Raw genomic sequence first — 24,081 nt, 5'->3', positions numbered from 1 at the left:
AGGAGACAAGAATTAGAATTTACACACCCATAGAGGCACAGGCCTTTATGGAAAAAAACAAAATACACCTAGAAAAAACAGAAGATCCTACAACGGATATGCAGGACACGGAGCTCTGCCAGCGGGGGGAGAAGGGGCAATACCAAGAAAGCTCAGATCACAAAAATGAATAAGAAAATCTCGTTGATATAAACTGACCGAAAGTAGTAATGGAATTAACATGTGGATTATATATTACTATGTATTAAATTGATTGAAAGTACCAATAGAACTAATATGCTGATTATATATGACTATGTATTAATGATTTATACTCAGATGTACACTATGAGTTTGGAGGGAGGGGGCGTCTACCACACTTTGCAACTGCCAAAATTTGTACACCTTTCCACTACCTTTTTCCTTGTAAATTTTTAAAAAACCAATAAAACTTTGTTTTAAAAGAAAAAAGAAAAAACGGCTTTACCTGTTGACAGTTCAACCCTCTCCAAACTGTATTTGCTTAATGCTTACCTAGAAATCATCAAAAGTGTGTGTGTGTGTGTGTGTGTGTGTGTGAGAGAGAGAGAGAGAGAGAGAGAGAGAGGGAGGGAGGGAGGGAGGGAGGGAGGGAGGGAGAGAGAGAGAGAGAGAGAGAATTATCTTACTATGATGGTGGTGGTGGTGGTTTTATGGACAAACATTGCTGTCATTATTTTAATGCATATGCTATTTTATTTTCTCACCAGATGGTGCTGTAATACTACTTTTCTATAGTTCTTCTGAAGATAATTACATCTTTGCTCAAACAATTGGCATATCTTCATTGTCAATTCATTTATTTACATCTTATTGGCAATTAAATGAAAAAGTGCTTCCTGTGAGAGAATAAATATTACATGTTAGTCATAGTCATATCACACAAAATATTTGTTTATATGGTAAGGCATAATCAATATAACTATTTAACAGATTTACAGAGTTGGAAGCAATGGTGGGATTCTGGTCCAATTCACCTGAACCGGTAGTGAACCACACCAGCCACGCCCCTTGTCCCTCCTAGCCACTTACCTCGGATGAGGCTGAAATGTCCAACAATCACTTTAACTGGGCTCCTGGTGGTAGTCAAGGCCAAGAGGGTGATGCCCCATTGGCCCTGGATAGTGGGGCTCACTTGGGAATCAAAGGCATTTGTGGCAGTTTTGGGACTCCCAAGCAGCTGAAGCAGGGCTCCATACATCCTCAGGAGCCTCTCCGGTCGCCCAAAACAGCACCTCTGGGCACAAACACTGCCTTAGGTACTGCACTCCATTGCTTCATTGCCATCGCCCCCCACCAAACCACTTTGCTCCCAGCATCCTGGCTGGGAGGCTGCTTGCCTCCATGGCCGGGAAGCAGCATGGCCACACTGGCTGGGAAGCGCTGACTGGGAGGCAGACCGCTGACCCCTGCTTGCCTTCACTGTTCGGAAGCAGGCCACTGGCCCTTGCCATTTCCCGTTCCCCACTTGCCTTTTAATGCTGGTTGAATGCTCTCCTCCCAGGCCTCTTACTGATAACTTCCCGGCACTTCTTCTCCTTGTAGCACTGGGCTGCTTGGCTTTTGAAATCCAGCACTGCTTCTCCTGCTGCCGAGCCCAAGCACTCTTTATATCCAAGAATGCTGGATTTCAAAATAAAAGCCAAGGTGCTCAGTGCTACAAGGAGAAAAAGTTCCAGAAAACCATCAGCAAGTATCATAGGATGTCGCTGGAGCTGAAAGGTCTGTTGTTGGCCCAGGAAAATTCCAAGGACACCACTTTGACTACATCCTCTGCAGGGGCTACCAGCCTGGCAAACTCTTGGATGAGCATAGGCAGCTGCTTTACAGAATTGAAATCAACTGCTACAACAGCCTGGCAGGTAGGGCAGTCACTTTTTTGGGGAGGGGGGTTGACCCCAGGGAAGGTATGAGGATGATGAGCAGAGGGCTGGCAAGGAAAGGGAGGTGAAAGGCAAGTGCTTTGCTGCTCTCTCTCTCTGGGCTGGAGCACTCCAACCAAGCTTTGAAAAGCAAAGGAAGTGAGGGAGAGAAGAAAGGGGACATAGCAACTGCAGGATTAATCTAAAGTTAAAAGTTATCTCGTGATTAAAATCACCACCACCTTTCCTAAAGCAATTTGAAACAACCCTGAGGGTGGGATGGGGTGCTACAGTGAAGTTTCTAAAGTGTGCATGCTCTCACACACAAACCATATTCCCCGGCTTCTCAGCAGGACCTCTCTGGGCTTAGCAGAGCCAATTTGGCTCATCTGTGCAAGCTCACATCATTCTCCCTGGTGCTGCCTGGTGGGCCACACTCTGCCGTATCCTTTTAGCTATGCTGGCGCAAAAGGGTGGTTGCCATGATGACAGGATGTGGGGAAAGGGCGAAGAACTGAGGTTGCTCACGGCATGTCTGGCATTCTGTGCAATTGGCTGAATCGGGAAGTGAAGCTCTCTTTAGTGGACTGGTTGTTTCTTTGGTTTTTTTCTTGTTATTTATATGTTGGAAGAAATTTTGTTTATTATCTATGACTTTTGTTGCAAGTCTTTGTTCATTCTGAGCCTTTGCTTTCCTGACTTCACCTTTGCAGATTCTGGCTATCTGCTGATATTATGCCTTAGTTGTGTGTCCCTCTGTAGCTAACATGCCTAACGACATAAAAATACCACATCCTTTGTCGAGCTAAAGCACCTGTTGTTTACGCAGAAACGCTAAACCACAAAGCCTGTCCGGAGAACTCCGGGCATGAGAGAAAACCACATCCTATGGAAAGCTTCTAACCTGCTTAAGTTTTGCCCTGCAACAAACTTTTAACCAATCATGTAATCGTATGTTGTATTACGAAAACCCTTCTTGTATGCCTTAATAAATACCGTCTCAATCAGCCAGTGGGGGTTCTTTTGGCATCCTGCTGAGCTGGTTGGTGCGTTTTTACACACCTTGGTGTCCGTGCTTCCTTAGCAGAGCCAGACCCACCTAGCTTAGGCTCACCCTAACGAGGGTTCTCACCCCTTCGGGGGTCCCAAAGCCTAGCTCAGGTGCACCCTTACGAGGGTCCCAAAAGCAGACGAGGTCGTTACCGTGTGGCAGCCAGCCGCACAATCACAACTGGTGACCCCGACGTGCCGAATTGCCTTCGGCTGTCCCACGCCGAGTCCCGTGTCTACGTGTTCGGCGCCTTGATTCTCATCTCACGCACCTGTCGGGCAAGCGCATCGTGAGTATATGGGTTCCTCACTCTCAAAGTCTCATGCCTCTCACAGGCATGAACTTTCCCTTTTAATCAAGAAAGCCAATAGTCTGCAGAAACTTAACGACACCACTGTTTTTCCTCTTTCCAAATCTGATATTGATCAACTTCTCTTTTATGTCTATCGACACTGCCCGGCTTATCCCGAAACTGGAACTCTTAAACGTTCCACATGGGAACGCCTTGGCACTTATCTTCACTTTTGTGCCGGGTGCTCCCGGTCCTCCTGTTCATTCCAACATAGAACTGCGTGTTTTAAAAAATATAAAAGAAGCAGTTTCCGCCTATGGCTTACAGTCTTGGTACACTCAAGGTTTGTTGGATTCTCTTGTTTCTGCTACTTCTGTAATGCTATTGTATGACTGGAAAACTTTGTTCTCTATGTTGATGACTCCTGCTCAATATGTTGTTTGGCTGTCTGAATATGAAAAATTGGCTGATGCCGAAGTCCTCAAAGGTCTTCCGGCTCAAGTTACTGCTGACCATCTTAAAGGCACAGGCGCATTTGTTCAGCAACAAAATTGCCCTCGGCGTGCCTTTGCCTTGATTCATTTACTTGCTATGACCACTTTAAAACGAGTAGATGATTCTTCAACTGAAGCTACTCAGGCTTTTTTGAAAATTATGCAAGAACCTCATGAATCATACTCTTCCTTTATCAATTGTTTGCAGACTGCTTTAGAAAGACAAATTGACAATGAGGCTGCGAGGAAAGAACTTTTGGTAAAATTGGCTTATTCTAATGCAAATGAGGATTGTCAGAAAGTTTTACAAGCTGTTGCTAATAAACCTGGCGTGACAATCGCTGAGTTCCTGCAACTTTGTTGTGTCATTGGAACGACGTCTCATAAAAAGGGTGCTCTTGCTGCTGCTATTTCCTCCTCCATTTCTGCTGCTCTCCCTCCCCCGCCCGCTGCTACGGTATCTGACACACTTGCTCTCTCCCGCCCAGGCAACTGTCATAATTGCGGAAAGCCTGGTCATTTTAAAAGTCAGTGCCGTTTCCCAGGTGGTGGAGGCCAACCAAGGGGCTCTCGGGGTCCCCCCCCCAACCCTACGGTGAAGCCAAAAACCATCTGCCCTCGCTGTCACAAAGGCTTTCATTGGGCTTCGCAATGCCGTACTAATCCCCCTCCTGAGACCCCTCCCTCGGGAAACTAATTTCGGGGTCTTCAGCTAACCCCACTCCAAAGGCTGATCCTCCTTTTTTGTCTATTGCTTCTCGGCACTCTTTGGTGCATGCTCCGTCCCCTGATATGCTTTCTTTACCCACCGCCTATCCGGTGGCACTTTCAGAAGCATTTACTTATGATGATCCTGGCTTAGTCTTTACCCTCCCACTGTCAGTTACCTTATTGACTCCACTTCCGCCTTCTCAACCACTTTTGCTCATGCCTAACTCCACCCTCATCCTCGAAGGTGTGGTTGCCGCTCCTTTTCTTTATGACTCCTCCTCCTTAAAAAATATTTCCCTCGCTGGCATCGGAGACCGATGCTTCCACCTTTCTGCTGATACTATTGTTGCAACTCTTTTAATTCTGCCTTCTTCTGATATTTCTTCAATCTATGCTTTACATCAACCTGTCCAACCTAATAAGCCTTTGCTTACTGCCTCTCTTAATGGACATCCTTTTACAGGACTGGTCGATACTGGAGCTGACGTCTCTGTCATCCAACAATCCGAATGGCCTTCTTCCTGGCCTTTGACTGATTCTCCTTCAGTGCAAGGTGTGGGCGGAGCCCAATCGGCCAAGGTTAGCACCAAGTGGCTTTTTGCATCTACTTCTCATTCCTCTCTTACTGCTTACATTAAACCTTACGTTTTACCTTTGTTTATTAATCTTTGGGGACGTGACTTGCTTTCTCAACTTAATGCTACCTTGAATATTCCTTAAAATCATGTCATTATTTTCTCTTAAGCTTTCGCTTAAAACTAACACCCCCATACGGGTTGATCAATGGCCTCTTCCCATTGAGAAACTACAGGCCCTTCATGCACTGGTGGATGAACAATTGCAATTAGGCCATATTGAACCATCCACCAGCCCTTATAACACACCTGTATTTGTTATTAAAAAGAAAAATGGGAACTTTCGCCTCCTACAGGATTTGAGAACCATCAATCTAATTTTACAACCCATGGGAGCGCTTCAATGTGGACTCCCAAATCCAAATTTAATCCCACAAGATTTTGATCTTGTTGTTATTGACTTAAAAGACTGCTTTTTCTCTATCCCATTATATCCTGAGGATAGACTTCTTTTTGCCTTCACCATACCTGAATATAATAATTCTAAACCAACTGCTCGATACCAATGGAAATCTTTACCCCAAGGTATGATGAATTCTCCCACAATGTGTCAATACTATGTTGATAAAATTTTGCAACCTTTTCGCCGTAAGTATCCTACATTTTTGATCTACCATTATATGGATGACATATTGCTGGCAGCAGAAGGACCTAAAGGTACAGTATCAAAAACGTTACCTCATTTACAATCCTTGTTACATACAGCAGGCCTTCACATAGCTCCAGAAAAAATTCAGCACCAATATCCAATGCAATATTTAGGTCATAAAGTAATCGCATCTGCTGCGGCACCTGAATTACCACGTTTAACACTTCCCCCCGACCCCACATTGGTTCAGCTACAACAGTATTTGGGAACTCTTAATTGGGCTAGACCCTATTTATCCCTTTCTACAAATGACCTTTCCCCCTTGTTTCAAGGCTTGGTAGGCCTTAAACATCCTTCTGATACCATACATTTGAATCAGCAGCAACTTGATTCTTTGGAAAAGATCAACCTTACATTACAAACTACATGGGTGGATAGAGCAATTCCACACACTCCCCTTTCATTGGCTCTTCTTGCAACTCCTCAACTTTTGACAGGAATCATCATACAAGTAGTGATGATCCCAAAACCTAAACTTTACATTTTAGAATGGTTACATCAAGCACATACACCTCGCAATTCACTCACACCCAGAGCAGCCCAAATGGCTTTGCTCATTGAAAAGGCACGAAAAAGAACCCGTGCCTTAATGGGAATGGATTTTGTTACGCTTTATCTCCCTTTTAAGTTATCTCAATGGGAACCTCTTTTTCAAAATTCTACCCTTCTCCAAGATGCACTCACGGAATGGCCTGGTCAAATTTCATGTCATCTACCAGCTGACCCAAGGCTACAAGTTATTAAGACCATTCCGATACAATTCTCCACACCAATAACATCCCAACCCATTAAAGATGCGTTAACCGTATTCACAGATGGGTCCAAAAATCATGGTGCATGTACATGGAATACACAACAGATATGGCATAAGAAATTGACAGCTACACAAACATCTGCACAACAGGCTGAGTTGGCAGCCTTCATTTTGGCTTTGGAATTATTTTCTTCCGAACCTCTAAATATCATCACAGACAGTCTGTATGTTGCTCAACTAACTTTGCACATTTTTGATGCCTATATCTCACCCTCTTTAACACCTTCCCTTTTGACATTGTTTATACAATTGCAAACAGTACTACACGCAAGGACTAAACCTTTGTTTGTAGCACACATTCGTAGTCATCAGCATCTGCCTGGGTTCCTATCGGAAGGAAATCACATGGCAGATGAGGCCTGCAAAATGATGCCTGTGACTATTGTTTCACCTCAGCCTGCCCCATTGACAGCAGGTGAAAGTCACACCTTTTTTCATCAAAACAAAAAAGCCTTGATGAAGCAATTTGGCATTTCAATGGCAGAAGCTACTGCCATCATTCAACAATGCCCCACGTGTAGTCTCCAAGCCAATAGTATCCCGCAAGGAGTAAATCCAAGGGGTACTGAGGCTTGTGAAACTTGGCAAATGGATGTCACTCAGTATCCCCCCTTTGCCCCATGGAAATACCTTCACGTTTCTGTGGACACTTTTTCGGGTTTTATTATGGTAACCCCGCAAAGGGGTGAAAATACCAAACAAACAATTAATCATTGCATTCGATCTTTCGCAACATTGGGGTGTCCAAAATTTTTAAAAAATGATAATGGTCCTGCCTACACCTCCTCTGCTTTTGCTGAATTTTGTTATAGGTGGTCCATTATTCACAAATTTGGAATTCCTTTTAATTCAAAAGGACAAGCAATAGTAGAAAGAGCAAATAAAACCTTGAAAATAGCTCTTGATCGGCATATGGGGTCAAAAGGGTTACACCCCCCCAATCTCCCGATGTTGCAAAACATTCTAAACACTTGTCTTTATACTATCAACTTTCTTAACCTTACTGGCACACCTGCCTCTTCTGCAGCCTCTCGTCACTTTTCTAAACCTCCTCTCCCTGCCTCCCAACCTCTTGTCTACTACAGGCAATTGCCGGATCCACAGTGGAAAGGTCCGGCACAATTGATCACTTGGGGAAAAGGCTACGCAGCGGTACAAATTGACGACAAGACTCTCTGGGTTCCTGCTCGTTGTGTTCGTCTGTATCACCGCATACCAGAAGAAGATCAAGATGACCCTGCCTTTTCTTCTCCCCCTGACATATCACTCCTTTTTCTTTAAACTCTTTCTCTCATTGTTGTCTTATGCCTCTGCTCAATTTATTGCTCACCCTCAGGTGATTTTTGCACCTCTTGACACTCATGTGACTTTTGTGTTCAAAGACACTCTTCTCACTGCTTGCCCCTATGCCTTGCAGCATCAGGGCCAATTTCTTTTCCCTTCTTTAAAACCTTTGATATTAATTCAATACTTGTATCATGACTCTTGTCAAGTTCGTCTTTCCTTACACGTAACTCCTCAAACTATTGGCTCCTACTCGTGCATCGGATTTTTGTCCAATAACACCTATTTTAACCAAACTGTTTATCTCCACTCAACACCCTCTGTGGCTTATCCTCCATTACCTTCAATTTTTCTTTCTTGGATGACTCTTGTCCGCACCTCTCCTCACCCCTCTTCAAGAACTTTGCTTCACCATTTTTCATGCTGTTTTCCAGAGCCATGCGATGTGAATGCTTGTTTGTGGAAAGCCAAGGAAATTCCAGACTATGCACCAGGAGTAAGCGAGCCTCTCCCAAGAACAAGGATTCACCGAAACGCACCTGACTTTCCAAAATATAATTCCCTCATACGAACACACCAGGTACGCTACACCTTCATACAAGGAGTGCCACATGCTCCCACCATGTCTTGTCGACAACGATCTCCTATCAAGAAAAAAGGTACTTTTTGGCGATGGTTTTTTAACAACACATGGCTTCCTGAGGATTCAGAACATTATTTACAAACATTTCATTTTCGTTCTACTCAATTAACTGTAAAAACCCCAAGGCAGCAGATTTGGGACTATATCAATGTGAAATTACCAAGATGGTTAAAGGATTTGCCACTTCCACCAGATTGACCTTATTGTTGTTTCAGAAACAGTCCTCTCATTCCCCACGAATTCGGCGTGCTGCATCACTTACGTCTGACACTCAAAGTTGTAATGATTGCATTACCATCACACGGACAGGTACTCGCATTACCAAAACCCTGCTATATTCCAACATCAAACCTGAATGTACATCTGACTTATCATCCTGTACGCACAATGCTACCTTGTACCATCGTTGTAAGGAATCATCTGGGAAGATTCATTGCTATGATCCAAAGTCCTTAGGCCCAGAGACTGCCTCCCTTTATGTATATGGATATAAAGGAGGACCTAGCGAAAATTTGCCTATTGTTTTTTCAAAAGCCCAATCAAGTTCCGGATACATTACGCATAATGTATCCAGAGGACAATCAAAAATATCAGCATGTTTTGACATATGTGAGGCTATTAGTAAAGGTCAAGGATCTTCTAATAATGCAGGACATCTTTGTGGCATACTTGGATGGCAACGATCATATTTGCAAGATAGGAAGTATTTTTTCCCAAAAATATCTGGATCTAATGTAGGAGCTACTACCACTTACAATTATTGGTATACTAAAGATGTTTCTGCTCAACCTGATTATAGAGGTCCTCAAGGCATTAACCTTACTCGTGAACCTGCTTCATCAGACTGTGATTTTAACAAATGCAACCAAGTTTGTATATATTTACACACATCCACCACTCCTAGCACTCAGTATCGTTTTTTAGGTCTTGGAGTTGAAGGAAGTGGGGCAGATCCGTATGGCTACATTATTGTTCAATTAACAACAACTAAAGTGGTTCGTAAAACCATCTCTGTTTTTCAAAACTTTGAAGAAATTATTTCTCAATTATCCTCTTTGGTAATGCCTCCAAAAGCTCATAATATGTTTATTAGCCTCGCTGAAACCATAGCTAAAGAACTTCCTGTAAAATATTGTTTTGTATGTGGTGGAACTAACATGGGGGACCAATGGCCTTGGGTTGCACATCAAGTTAATTATACTGATTTGGTAATTCATCAATCTAATCATACTTTTACCCAAAATGGTACTGAAGTATGGAGAATTGATAATTCTCTGATTGGACAAGAATGTTTTTGTCGTAACAATACTGCAGATCATACAATCCATGTAGGAGACACTCCTTGTTTGGGCCAATGGAATAACGGCTCCTGGTGGAGCGTTACTGGATCAATGCTCAAATTTCCTGTTTTGTCTAACATTTCTGCATTGGCTTATTTAAAAACACCTGAAGATACCAAAGAATGGCAAGCCCCCGCAGGCTTATATTGGGCATGTGGAACTTATGCTTATAATAGGTTACCTCCTCAGTGGTATGGCTCTTGTTTTTTAGCTTCTATTCGTCCCAGCTTTTTTCTCTTACCATTGACCGTACGTACTCAATTGGGAATGCCTGTTTATGATACTCTAGATAATATTCACCGTAGCAAACGGAGTATATCCCTAGGAACTGGTGTAAAAATAGGAGATTGGAAAGATGATGAATGGCCTCCTGAACGCATTATTAATTATTATGGCCCTGCAAATTGGGCAAATGATGGGACCACGGGATCCTTTGGCAGAGATCCCAGTTATTTGTTAAATCGCATTATACGACTTCAAGCGGTGGTAGAAATCATCACTAACGATACTGCAAAAGCCTTAAATAAATTGGCTGTTGAAAGTGTAAAGAGTAGGACATATATAATGCAAAATCGATTAGCTTTAGACTATTTATTGGCTAAAGAAGGAGGTGTTTGTGGAAAATTTAATCTAAGTAATTGTTGTATTGAAATTGATGATAGTGGTCATGTAATTAAGGAAATCACTGACAGAATGATGAAAATTGCCCATGTTCCTGTACAGACATGGACTGGATTTGATTTTGGAGGTATGTTTGATGGTATTTTACCCAAATTCCCAGGTTTAAAAGCTGTTTTCATATTAGTTGCAATGATTGCTATGGGATGTATATTATTACCCTGCTTATTACCTATTTTTATATCTATGATAAAGCGTAGTTTGAATGCTATTGCTGAAGCAAAAGCTGCTGCACAAATTAATATGATGCTGGAAAATAATACATATATGTTGGTGCCAACAGATGAAAGTAAGCAACCCTTACTACATTTCTCCTTGGATAACGATTCGGAAGATGACGCTGAGAGTATGGTAGGTGCGGACACAGGAAGCTTGGGGTCGGAGGGCAACTCGCGACCTGAGATAGCACTCACCTCCATGGACGTAAAAGCTCCATGTTTTCAGCTTTAATAAAGTAAAAACAGAGGAGATGTAGCTAACATGCCTAACGACATAAAAATACCACATCCTTTGTCGAGCTAAAGCACCTGTTGTTTACGCAGAAACGCTAAACCACAAAGCCTGTCCGGAGAACTCCGGGCATGAGAGAAAACCACATCCTATGGAAAGCTTCTAACCTGCTTAAGTTTTGCCCTGCAACAAGCTTTTAACCAATCATGTAATCGTATGTTGTATTACGAAAACCCTTCTTGTATGCCTTAATAAATACCGTCTCAATCAGCCAGTGGGGGTTCTTTTGGCATCCTGCTGAGCTGGTTGGTGCGTTTTTACACACCTTGGTGTCCGTGCTTCCTTAGCAGAGCCAAACCCACCTAGCTTAGGCTCACCCTAACGAGGGTTCTCACCCCTTCGGGGGTCCCAAAGCCTAGCTCAGGTGCACCCTTACGAGGGTCCCAAAAGCAGACGAGGTCGTCGCTGTGTGGCAGCCAGCCGCACAATCACATCCCTCTTTTCATTTTTTGTACTTGTCCTTTTTGTCTTTTAATTTGTCAGAGAGATCTTTATGCAGCCATGCTGGTTTCTTCCTGGAGTTCTTGTTTTTCTTTTTCAGTGATATTGTGCTGGATTGGCTTTTATGATCATATTTTTCAGAGTTTCCCAATATTCTTTAGTTGTTTTCCCCTTTAGGATTTTCATCCAAGTTCTCTCTGAGTTTGTTAAAATCAGCTCTTTTAAAATCTAAGACTATGGTATAGTGGTGAAATTCAAAAAAAATTCTTACCAGTTATGTGGGCATGGCTTGGTGGGTGTGGCTTGGTTGTCATGTGACTGGGTGGGCATGGCTGCACAACTGACTCACACACAATGCAAAAGCAGCTGGACTTCACATAAAATGGCCGCGGCAACAAGCAGAAACCTCACAAAGTCACAGAGAGCTCAAAAACCAACTATCACACTTTACACAAAAATAACACAAAAGCTACACAACTGCCTCGCATACAATTCAAAAGCAGCTGGACTTCACATAAAATGGCCCCTGCAACAAGCAGGAACCTCACAAACAATCAGGCACAGTTGATTGTTGCACAGCTGATCAGTAGAAAAAATGCTATTTTAAAAAAATTCCCAACGATCATGTGGCAGCTGATTGTTCCACAGCTGATCATCGGAACTTTTTTTTTACTTTTTAAAGCATTTTTTACTACCAGTTCAGGCGAACTGGCCCGTACTGATAGCATTTTACCCCTGCTATGGTATCATTATGCTCTATTGCATGTGTTTGTGTTATGGTCACTCTCACTAAAGGTTCCTGCAATTTCAACTCCTTCTATCACTTCTTCTCTGTTTGTAAGAATAAAGTCCAGTATGGCTGTCCCTCTAGTTCCCTCCTCTACCTTTTGGGCAACAAAGTTATCAGCTAGGTTGGTTAAGAACCTATTTGATTTCTCATTTGGTATGGAATTAGTCTTCCAATTGATGTCAGGGTAATTGAAATCCCCCATTACTATTGTAGTATGTTTCATACATATATTTGTTAGTTGGTTAGCAAAAAGAACATCTATTTTTTCTGCTTGATGGGATGGCCTATATAGTATGCACCTATGGCCATGTCATTCTTTTTTTTTTCTTTTATATTGACCCATATGCATTCTAGGTGGTTTTTGTCTTTGGTTTCATGCATTTCTGTAGCAATATAGTGATCCTTTACATACAGTTCAACTCTACCTCCTCTTTTATGGGGTCTGGATTTTTTTTAACAGTTTGTATCCTTCTATCAGTATGTTCCAGTCATGGGTTTCATCCCACTGAGTTTCTGTTATTCCAACTATAACATATCTACCTTCATGTATTAATACTTGAAGTTCATTCTGTTTGTTCCCCAGACTTTGTGCATTTGTATATAGGTACTAGACATCTTTATGTCTGACTCTGGGTATGCTTTCTATGTCACCTATTTAGTGTTCGAGTTTGTCTTCCTTCCCATCCCTCCTTATTTCATTATTTGACTTGCTTTCTAGGGGTTTTGCTTGGATCCTCTAGGATCCTGGAGATTGGTCACTCTCCCCCCTCAATTTTAGTTTGAAGCCCTCCTGATAAGTTGACCCAGTTGTTTTCTGAAAACATTCTTCCCCGTCTTTGTGAGGTGCAGCCCATTGCTTGCCAAAAGCTCATCATGGAGATAGTACAGACCATGGTCCAGGAATCCAAAGGTTTTTTGGCGACACCAACCCTTTAGTCAGTTTCAGGTTTTAGTAATGAAAATATCATAGGAATACTTAGTACGTATGAGAATCTAATTTTTCTCAAACGTTTATTTATCTATCTTCATCGCTTGTGTGCTCCCTTCCAAAACCAAATTTTCCCAGAGCAGCTAGTGGAAACACTGTAATGCTGGTTAGCTACATGTCTCAGATAAGATAAATTACTAATATCGTTTCTTGCTCTTTTTTCACTGGGGCTGACAATCCAATTGTAAAAATGAAGCTTGTTCTAGCTAATGGCACATTCTGTCACTACCCCTCACCCCCCCCCCCACTTAAAGGTTCTATAGATTTTGGGTTTTAGCTACAGAATACGTGTGGCTTTGTTGTCCCAGTTATACACTGAATTTAATAATCCGGATGCAAATATTCTGTGAATCAGATTTTCCCAACTTTATTTTATTTATTTATTTTTATTTATTTTATTAAATTTATAGACCGCCCCCTCTCCCCGAAGGGACTCAGGGCGGTGTACAGACACCACATTAAAACCTAGTATGAAATAGATACACTTAAAAACCAATTAAACTATAAGGCTGTACAGGGTAATAAAAGTTAAAAATTAGCTTAAAACAACCCCAAAAATTTAAAAGTACAGAATTGAGGGGCTAGATCAGGATTAGGCCAGGCCCGCTAAACCAAACAGGTGGGTCTTGAGCATTTTACGGAAGGAGCGGAGATCAGTGATTGTTCTGATGTCATGGGGGAGGTCATTCCAGAGGGTCGGGCCCATCACAGAGAAGGCCCTACTCCTGGGCATCGCCCGCTGGCACTGCCTCGTGGATGGCACCCGGAGGAGCCCCTCCCTGTGAGAGCAGATCGGTCGAAGGGATGTATGGGGCAGGACACGATCCCGCAAGTACCTTGGTCCTGTGCCATGGAGCGCTTTAAAGATGATAACCAGTACCTTGAAATGCACCCGAAAAGCCACAGGTAGCCAGTGTAGCCCGTGCAGGAGAGGTGTTACGTGGGAGTACCTCGAGACTCCCGCAACTTGATAAAGCTGGTTGAAATTAGTACGAGATTACCTTGTCTACAAATTCTAGGAGCTGCAATCACTATATAGATGGAAAATGCAAAGTTGGGGAAGAATAATATAAATAACTGATATGATATGCAAAAAAACATATCTCAGGAAAAATATTTTGGTTAGTTTATTTACATTTGAAGCAGAGCACAGTTAGGTATTGTAGGAAGTTAGCACCCACCCCTCTCCTAGAAAAATGGAATATTTTAGGAAATATTAAAAAGGCAGGATATTATATTTCCTTGGATGAGAAAAGGAGAAACATGTTTTAAAGACAAAGCAGCTCCCTGCAGCTTTCTGCAACCCACCCACTCCCAATTGTCAATGAGCCATTAAGTCCTGAGCCAGTCTATTCTACATCACAAAAACCTACCCCTTCAGATCTAGGGTGATGGGATTAAGACATGGCCCTCAGGACATGGTAGGATTAACACTCTATCCATCTCACCACATGGCACGTGGGGAGATTGCATCGCCTAAACCTGGGACATAGACAGCCTACAAAGTTAGCTAAGACTCCCACCCCCTGGGAGTCTGACAGCGAATGGGATACATTTCTTGTACAGGAACATGATACTCTAAGCTGGGGCCCAAGAGAGGGCATAAAACCCAGGGACTCTCAGCATCTCTGCCTTTTTTCTTCAATATCTTCAAGGCATGTGACCCCCTTTTCCCCAGGACTTCAAACTATGTGGTCCTGTCTACCATCAATAAACCTTCTTTCCAAGCAACTTCCATGAATCCAATGCCTTTTTCTCCACTTGCCTAATGTCATTGCCTAACTCTCCATGCAGAGCCAGGTCACCTCTGCTGTCGTCGCTGCCCCAGCATGGCTTTTTCTGCGGCTTCGAAACCACGGAGGTAGGATGCCGAGTCTTCTGGAAGTTGCCGCTCTGGGAGTACGCTCTATGTTTGTGGGCTGGCTGCTGACAGAGCGTACTTCCAGAGCATACAACTATAGAGTGTATTCCCAGAGTGGCAACTTCCGGAAGACTCGGCATCCTACCTCCGTGCTTTGGAAGCTGCAGAAAAAGCCATGCTGGGGCGGTGGTGGGCGGCAGCAGCAGCAGAGGTGCCCTGGCTCTGCAGGGAGAGATAGGGAAGGGCATCGTGAGGCTGGGAGGCGTGCAAGCGGGGAACAGAAAAGCCGCTCATGCAACCCCCCTCTCCAGACATGCAGAGCCCCATTCACTGACCTAGGGGCATTCCGAAGGTGCCACACCGCGGGAGCCGGAGGGCGGCGAACATGCACTCATGCGGCTTGGCAATACCTCTAGGTCAGTGAATGGCGCTGTGCCCAGCTGGAAAGGGGGGTTGCCGGGTGGCTGCTTGTGAGCGTGGTCACCTGATGGCTGCTGTGTTGCACTGCTGCAACAGTGCAACACAGCCATTCGACCCTGAGGCTATGCCCGGATCTTCAGGAACCCACTCGCAAGAGAGCAGCCGCCTGGCAACCCCCCTCTCCAGCTGGGCACAGCGCCACTCACCGACCTAGTGGTATCCCAAAGGCACCAAGCAATGTGAGCCTTTGCCCCCCATCCCACCCTGTTCCTGCGGCTTAGCGCCTTTGAGATTGGTGAGCAGCGATCTGCCTGGTTGGAGGGGGGGTGTCCCGAGGGCTTGTTTTGGGGGAGGGCTCAAATTTTTGCCCACCCGAAAAATGTGGCATGGCCTTATTTTCAGGACATGTCATAGTTTCAGGGAAACACGGTACAATATAATAGAAACACTTTTCTAATCCTGTATTTTATAATAATTTTACAGCTAACTGGAAACTCATATTTACAGTTATCAAAATAAAAATTTGGAATGTAAAGTAAGAGTAAATGAAACAAACCTGCCATTTTAAAAGATGTGAACTTAGATTCGTCTAATCAAAGAGACTGTAAAGCTGCACTCATAGATCTGTTTGTGAAAGTGGAAGAACATAAAAAGTTGTAAAAAGTGTGGTCACAACACATATCAAACTGATAACAAGTCAGCTAATTTTTCATATTCTTTGATCATAATTGTTTCTGTATTTCAAAAGGCTCTTGGGGCAGTTTAAAGGCTCAGAGATTTCTTACAACATAAGCTTTTGTGGATTAGCAGGCTCTGCTCTAAAGCCTTCCCATGAATAGATATAAGACTGATTGATCTTCCTTTAACAGGATTGTCCACCTCCCCCTTTTAGAAGACAGGAACATTTACTGTCTGCCATTTATTTGGCATTTTGTCAATTCTTCAGGATTTCCCAAAACCAACATGTAAGAATTAAGCCAGAGCATAAATTACTTCCTCCAAGATAGTAGGTTCAAACTCATTTGGGCCTGGGCTTCAAAGTAAAGTGTTATTGTTAGTTTCTATGAATTTCAAGCTATAATCCTGCTTCGTCTTCTTAGGTTTAATAGCATACAAAATCTTTTTTGAACCAAATTGGGGCCAAATAATTTGTGTCTTCTTCTATTTGACACAGAAATAATGGAGATAGGTGAGTGGGTAGGTCCATTTTACCACTCTCACAGAATTTAAAAGTGATCAGCAATCTTGGATCACAAAAATAGATGTGAATGTGCTATGCTGCTAAAGGAATAGTCAAATCTTCACAAATATGCCTTTTTGAATTAACGTCTACTTTTTATGAGAAGCAAGAATTATGAAGTTTTTAAGACTAATAAATCATAAAAATGTAGGCAATTTTGGAGTAGTGAATGTCACCAGGATTTTTTTACTGAAATACTAAAGAGCTCTATCTTTTCATTAACTTTCTTTTCCATTTCAGAATTTGAGCCATGCATTTTGAGAAAGACAAATCACACCAATTTTATCCCGCTTTTTCATTCTAGTCTTTTCACTCAAAATTTAAGAAGGTCTGTTCTTTCAATGTGTTCACTGTTAAAATTATAACTTGTTTGAAGAAGAGTCTTCCTCCTTCCGAATCTCATTATTTTTAAATTATTTTACTTTCCAAAGTATTTAAAAACTACAGTTATGTACCTATCTTATAGGATTGCATTAGTTTTGGACATTTGTTCCTATCTCTATTTCTCCTGAACCAGATTAGCCACTATATATATTATAAGTCGAGACTAGTTTTAAACGCATAATTTTCCTCCAAGAGAGAATGTGACTTTCAATTTGATAGTTGAAAGCTATAAATGTTTGAAATTAGGATGTAATCTCAGTTATAAGTGAAGATAAATAAGTGAAAATAATAAAGAAGCTGAAGTAAATGATGTTAATTCAGCCTACGAAGGCTATTAATGGCACAATCCATGGCACAATCCATTTAATCCAATTTCCTGGATTGCGCAACATATTTAAATAATTATAGAGTTAGCTAGTGTTTGTTTCAGAGTATTGTAAGAATGTACACAGTCTATTGGAATTCTTATTGAATTGCATATTGGCATTTATATTTGTTATTTTATCATTTATTATACACCAAATGTTACTGATGGATAACTATATACATTTTCACTAAATACATATTGTATCCGTGACGGTGAACCTATGGCACACGTGACAGAAGTGGCATGCAGAGCCATCTCTCCGGGGACGCAGGCCATTGCCCATTGCTCTTCTGGGTTCCAGTGTGCCAGCCAGCTGGTTTTCACACACGTGGGAGTGCCGGAAACCAGAAGAGCAGCCGCCCGGTGTGCATGTGTGCACTGGGAAGATGATCTTCTGGTTTCCGGCATGCACATGTACACCGGCCAGCTGGTCTTCATGCATGCATGTGCACTAGAACTCGGAAGACCAGGTGGTCGGTGCAAATGCGTGCACCGGAAACCGGAAGATCATCTTCCCAGTGCACACATGTACACTGGGTGGCTGATCTTCCAGTTTCCAGTGTGTATGTGTGCACGTGTGCACTCCCGTTTCAGCACTCAGTGCCGAAAAGGTTTGCCAACACTGTATTATATGCTTACATGAAATAGGCTTATCCAAACATTACTGTACTACACAGCGAAGACTATATAGTTGCAATATATTTTGTTTTTTTTTATCATCTTTATTACTTCTTGTTGAGTCTCATTATTTTTATTTTTCTCTTTGAAGTTGCAATAAATGGAGCAGCTTTGTGGGTTTAATATCTTTTGTTTGTCATATCACAGACAATTTGTCCTATAGATAAAATAGGATTACCTATATGAAGTAATGATTTATATCTATTAATATTATTTCATGTTAAATATAACACATTTTCCTCAAAAGCATCAGAGAAAAAAATGTTTTCCCCCACCCCTCAATACCTTTCAGCAATAGATTGTCTTTGTATTATAGGAAGTTTCTACATTTAGAGGCCATTCACCCTAACATTCTTTTGTGCGCAGACACTCATATACAATGCTGAGAGAGAAAATAAATGTTTTATGAATAATATATAGCTAAGGGCTACTTTTAAAAGGGGTGGGGGGTTCCTAAGTTTCTTTTTTCCAAATATCACATATAAATACAGAAAATAGGGGTTTAAATATACCTTAATAGCCATTAATTTTTTTTAAAATAGGATGAACAGGTTTGACAAATAAGGGACCTGGGAAAGAGGGTGATGATTAAGCTTCTTTCCATAAAATTTCTTTACTTATATTAGGACAACAGGTATTTATTCCTATATACAATTGTACCAATGTTTTAAAATTGCAGGTATGTGGAAAAATTTAGGACAAAATGGTTGATTAAAGCAATACTTCTGTCCACCAACTAAGATTAATAATTCCATAGCAACTTTCCACTCACTAGATTGCTAAAAGAGATAAACTTCTAGATTGCTAAATATTTCTAGATTGCTGAAAGAGATATATCAAGGACTTGAAACAATGAATGAAAATAATCTAGATAATTTGTTTTATTCGCAAAGTCTCAGAATTCTTTAATAATTGTTTATACTAATTGGTAAAAATACTGACAATGGGAAATAATCTAACAGCAAAAACTAATGTCACTAGTTACAAAGTACAAATGCTTCCAAATGTCATACTCCGGCATTATATGTATCATAATATTTACTTTGGCTAGGCAGCCACAAATGCTATTATACCATAAACCTTGATTTTCCAGCCTCAGTGTAACGGATTTTGTATGCATTGGATAAAATTCCATTGCATAATATCATTATGCAAATATATCACTTTACCAAATCCCCCCCCCCTTCTACAGTGCCATAATTTTTAGAAAAAAACTTTATTTTGCAACCAGACAGCTTGTAATGTTATTTTAAATGACAATAGGTAAGCAAGCTATAGACATCATTCACTGCCTCCCAGAATATTCAGGAACTGCATGGGCTTTTCACACTCAAATTATTCAAACCAGTATGTTGCATACCAAGCATATTTTGTTGCTGCTCTATACCACTGGGTCCCACTGATTAAGCAGTCACTTTTGCTGGGACAAGGAAGCCTTGTGTCCTAGTGTCTGCCCTATGTTTCTGTATATTCACCATTCTGACCATATTAAAACAATATCTTAACACCTGCCTATCTTCTCAGGTCTTAGGCTGGAAAAAGTGGTGAATCCCTTGTGGGCTGTGCAATCTATGAGATGGTTGTTTTCTCTGAACATTATTTTTGTGTTATTGTATTGTGTTGTTTTATTTTAAATTTTGTATATATGCTGCCCAGAGTCCTAATGGATTTGGGTGAGTTATACTTTTAATAAAAGATATATAGGAATCAACATGAGTCAATGAAACACAAAGTGAATCTTGAGAGATGTCCTAAGTTTGTAAAAAAGACTGTCATCTGGGTAAATGCATGTTCCAAGGCATCACATGCATATTCCATTCAATGTAAAAATATCAGCCAGTTGCCTTGTTCATTCATTCATTCAATTTAATAGCTGCCTATCTCAAACATGTGACTCTAGCCATAAAATATGATGATTAGCAGCCAAGATTTGGTTTATCAAGTCCATGTTCAACAGGCTTCTGGTCCAAACCACCAGATTAGACAGTAATGACCAACCATCAATGGTTTCTACAACCAAAGGCTTAAGTGAATGTCTAAGATTTTCTAGGATTCCACAATCTTTACATCCATGAAATTGGTGGTTTTTCAGAATCTATCATATCCATGATCTATATACCTGCCTGATTTGGGATCTGTAGAGTCACAAGGACTATTAACTGACAGTTGGGCATTGACCCCTACATTTGAACTATCTGGCTAACATTGCTTTCCTACTCTATTAGCCCAGCTAAATGGGAAAGGAGCTAATTCCCATGAATATATGACACAGCTTCTTAGTTGAGCACGTGGAAGTGAAATAACCATGTATGATGGGCATCATCATGCTTGTTATGATGGGCTTTTTCTTCAAGGGTGAAACAAGGTTGGGTTCTCCCAACTGCAGGGGTTCTTCAGAAGAAATCGCAATTTCTTCCAGGAGCTCCCATATGCTCATTGCTAGCTTGCCATGATTCTTGGAAATCACAGCAATAACTTGGTCAATTTTGTTCCAGTTGTTAATTGATCCATACATCAGTAGAGGTGGATCAGGCCTTGCAATGTGAATAGACATTAAACTCTGGCTAGTTTGTGAAGTATTTTATCAGCTAGTCCCTCCTGAAGCCAGTTTGTCAAAGTAGCCTCATTTCAGTTCACATTTTACACTGAAAGCTGTAAATCATTCACATAATCTGCCATTGGGCAATAATGTTGGTGTAGCTCTTTGCTACCATTGTTAGCTATGTGGGGCTTGAGCATTATTGTTCAAACATTACTTTTAGCAATCTAATTAATCCCTCAAACATGTCTAGCAAAGGGCTCCACTGTAGCAGCAGTCCATTTTGCAGCAGACCAAGGCAAAAGATTACTGTATTTTTCAGACTATGAGACATACCTAGATTTAGAGGAAGAAAACAAGAAAAAAAATAGTTTTTGGCCTCCGCACATCGCATTTTCACTTTCCCTATCCCCCAGAAGCACTTTGCAGGCCAAAAACAGGCCCATTTTTGGCCTCAGAAACCCTCTGTGTGTCCAGTTTTTACCAAAAACGCGCCCATTTTTGTTAGACATTAGCAAAAGGGGATCAGATGACCCGGGACACTGCAACTGCAGATGCTTCTGGGGGCTGGGGAGGGCAAAAACACAATGCACGGAATGTTTGGGAGCCCAAAAACGGGCCCGTATTCTGTCTATAAGATGGACCAAAATTTTCACCCACTTTTAGGGGGGTAAAAAGTGTGTCTTACACTCCAAAAAATACGGTAATTACGTAGTTGACTTGGAATGGTCAAGTGGAAAATCTTCAGGATGAAGATGCATAAAAAGGATGCATTTTCAAGAAGTGTTAGAAAGGCTGGATTTCAGCTTAAAATTTCAATATATTTCTCCAAAATGGCTACATGACTCTATGGAGGAGGAACAGTGGCTGTTTGGAGTTGATGCAATTGCAAAGATCAACTCTAGTGATTAGCTGATAGAATTGCTTCTTTAATTTGGCACTTTTTCAATACTTTTTTTTGGCATATTCATATTTCTAACAGGCTTTTCCAATCTAGTAACATTTTGTAATTTCAGCTCATGTAACTTCCAAACAGTAGAAACAGGTTAAGAGAGTATAATAGGGGCAGGCTGACGTCGTTACGACACAACATGCAATCTTGGAGCTCCAGGATTCTTTTTTTTAATGTTTTTATTTTTGAATAGACACAAACAAACAAGACACAACAAACACCATAAAAACATATTCCATTACAAATTATAAAAAGTGTCTCAATTGGTTACAAAGAACATTCGTGCATCCCTTCCCCAATCATCACCTATAATCCATATCAAATTATATATTTTGCATCAAATATATTTATATATATTACTATCATCACACCTCATCCTTCATATGACTATAGTTGTTTTAACATCCCTTTATAACAAATATTCCAAAGTTCAAAGCAAAACCACATAATGGCATTCCATTGTCTATTTTCAATATCATCCAACAACATTCTATCTTTGTGAAACGTTCTAAATAAAAATTAATTATGTTTGATAACAAAGTTTATAAACCTCCTTTCTTAATCACTGTGTACAATATATATCCAATTTCAATATTATAGGCTTTCATACATAACTAAGTTTCAAAACTTCCTTTCATGGTCACCATTTAAAATTTATACCAAATTTCCTCTTGTCGAACCAATATATATGTATATATTATATCATTATCAATTATTTATCTAACTATATCCATGATCACTTCATTTTTAACATAATGCTCTAATTTTAACTATTTAGCTAGTATTTTGTTAATAGTTTTCATATCTCAACCTGTGTCTTTCCAGTAGTAGTACAATCTTATTTCTTTTGCCTTATGTGGGATTAATCTTCTGGTTATTTCCTTAATCAACTTTGTGTGGACTTCTCTTTGCACCTTGTTGCTTGTTGCATGTCTTATAAATTCTCAAAACCCTCCATCAGCTTCTTTAATCAGTTTATCTTTGGTTATCAGTACACTTTTGTCAAAGTTCCTCTCCTTAAATCCATCAATTCTTCTCTTTTTTCTCCTTCTTTTTTATTGTTTTAATTAAACAGAAAACACACACAAAAACACTCTTCATTACATCTTCCAGAAAGCATGTCGACTGGTTACAATTAAATTTCGTGCGTTACTACAATCATTCTTTATATTTCATTCAAATTGGATTATACATTTTAAATCAAAAATCTTTATACCATCAATATACCAACATTCTCATTTAACTATATTTGCTTGAAAGTACTTTTGTCTAAAATCATTTATATTTATATTATAATAAATGTCATGATGGGTTATCTGTTAACGAATAAACATTTTAAAACCGAAAACATTCTATAAGCAACTACAACGTTCTACTTATTTATCACCTAGAATTAACTAATATTTTATTTTTATTTTTCTTATTTTTTTTCCCCATTCGATTATGTTTTATTTGGGTTTCACCATTATTAACTTTCTTATTTTATCCATAACTATTATTTTTAAATTTTGTTACATTCCTTCATTGATTCTTATTTCTTTCCTCCATCCACCTATACCATTTATCCCATATCTGGTAGAATTCTGATTCTTCTTTTCCCTGAATTTCTTTAGTTAGTTTGTCCATTTCAGCACAGTCCATAACCTTTCTTATTATTTCTTCTTCACTTGGAGTTAGTTTGTTTTTCCATTTCTGGGCATAGGCAATCCTTGCCGCCGTTATTATATGTAGTATTAAATACTGGATTTCTTTTTTGTATTTCGCAGACATTATTCCTAATAAGTAGATTTCCGGTTTCCATTCTATTTTAACTCCCGTTATTGCCTCCAGCCAATTTTTGATCTTTTTCCAAAACTTTTTAGCCTCCTCACAGGTCCACCATAAATGGTAATACGTTCCGTGTATTGATTCGCATTTCCAACATTTTGGGGAAGTATTTGATGATATTTTAGCTAACCTTGTTGGTGCCAGGTGCCATCTATAAAACATTTTATACTGGTTTTCCTTGTATGCAACTGAGAGTGTCATTTTTAAGTTTGTTCCCCAAAATTTTTCCCATTTGTCTAATTCAACATTATATCCTTCTATACCTTGAAATCTGGGGTAGGGCTCCTTTCCATCTCTCTTCCCTTTCTATGTTCCATTCTTTCCATTTCCAACCATGCTCAGATCGCTGTCAATATCCACAGTTATCTTGCCTCTTTGTTCATTTTTCCTTTGGGTTTTTGAGACTCTAACCTCCACTTTTTCCATTAGCTGGCTATCTTCAATTTCATCAAATTTTGCTATATTACCATCTATATTTTCCAATTTCTTCTCAATTCTCTCTGATGTTTCTAATAATTTTTGAATTTCAAACATAATCTGTTGTAATGTTGTGGTTTCTTCTTGATATTGTATCATTGTCCAATTTATAAACACTGCCACTCTAGTTGGAAAA

The 24,081-nt window shown here is 40.4% G+C and overlaps 1 protein-coding gene across 1 annotated transcript in view; it reads left to right on the top strand.

The window, feature by feature from the left end:
• Positions 1-1,822: 1,822 nt before the first annotated feature.
• The window catches only part of RPS6KA3 (ribosomal protein S6 kinase A3), a 142,688-nt gene continuing 120,429 nt past the window's right edge, over positions 1,823-24,081 (top strand). Inside the window, exon 1 of the mRNA XM_081947342.1 lies at positions 1,823-1,880. Within this exon, the coding sequence (XP_081803468.1) occupies positions 1,824-1,880 (57 nt within the window). The 5' untranslated portion in view covers position 1,823. The remainder of the gene's footprint in view (positions 1,881-24,081) is intronic.

The sequence above is a fragment of the Natrix helvetica genome (genome assembly GCF_964273705.1).
Source record: "Natrix helvetica genome assembly, chromosome: 3".
Lineage (NCBI taxonomy): Eukaryota > Metazoa > Chordata > Lepidosauria > Squamata > Natricidae > Natrix > Natrix helvetica.
The sequence above is the reverse complement of the archived record's forward strand: the minus strand, read 5'-3'. Positions and strand labels throughout refer to the sequence as shown.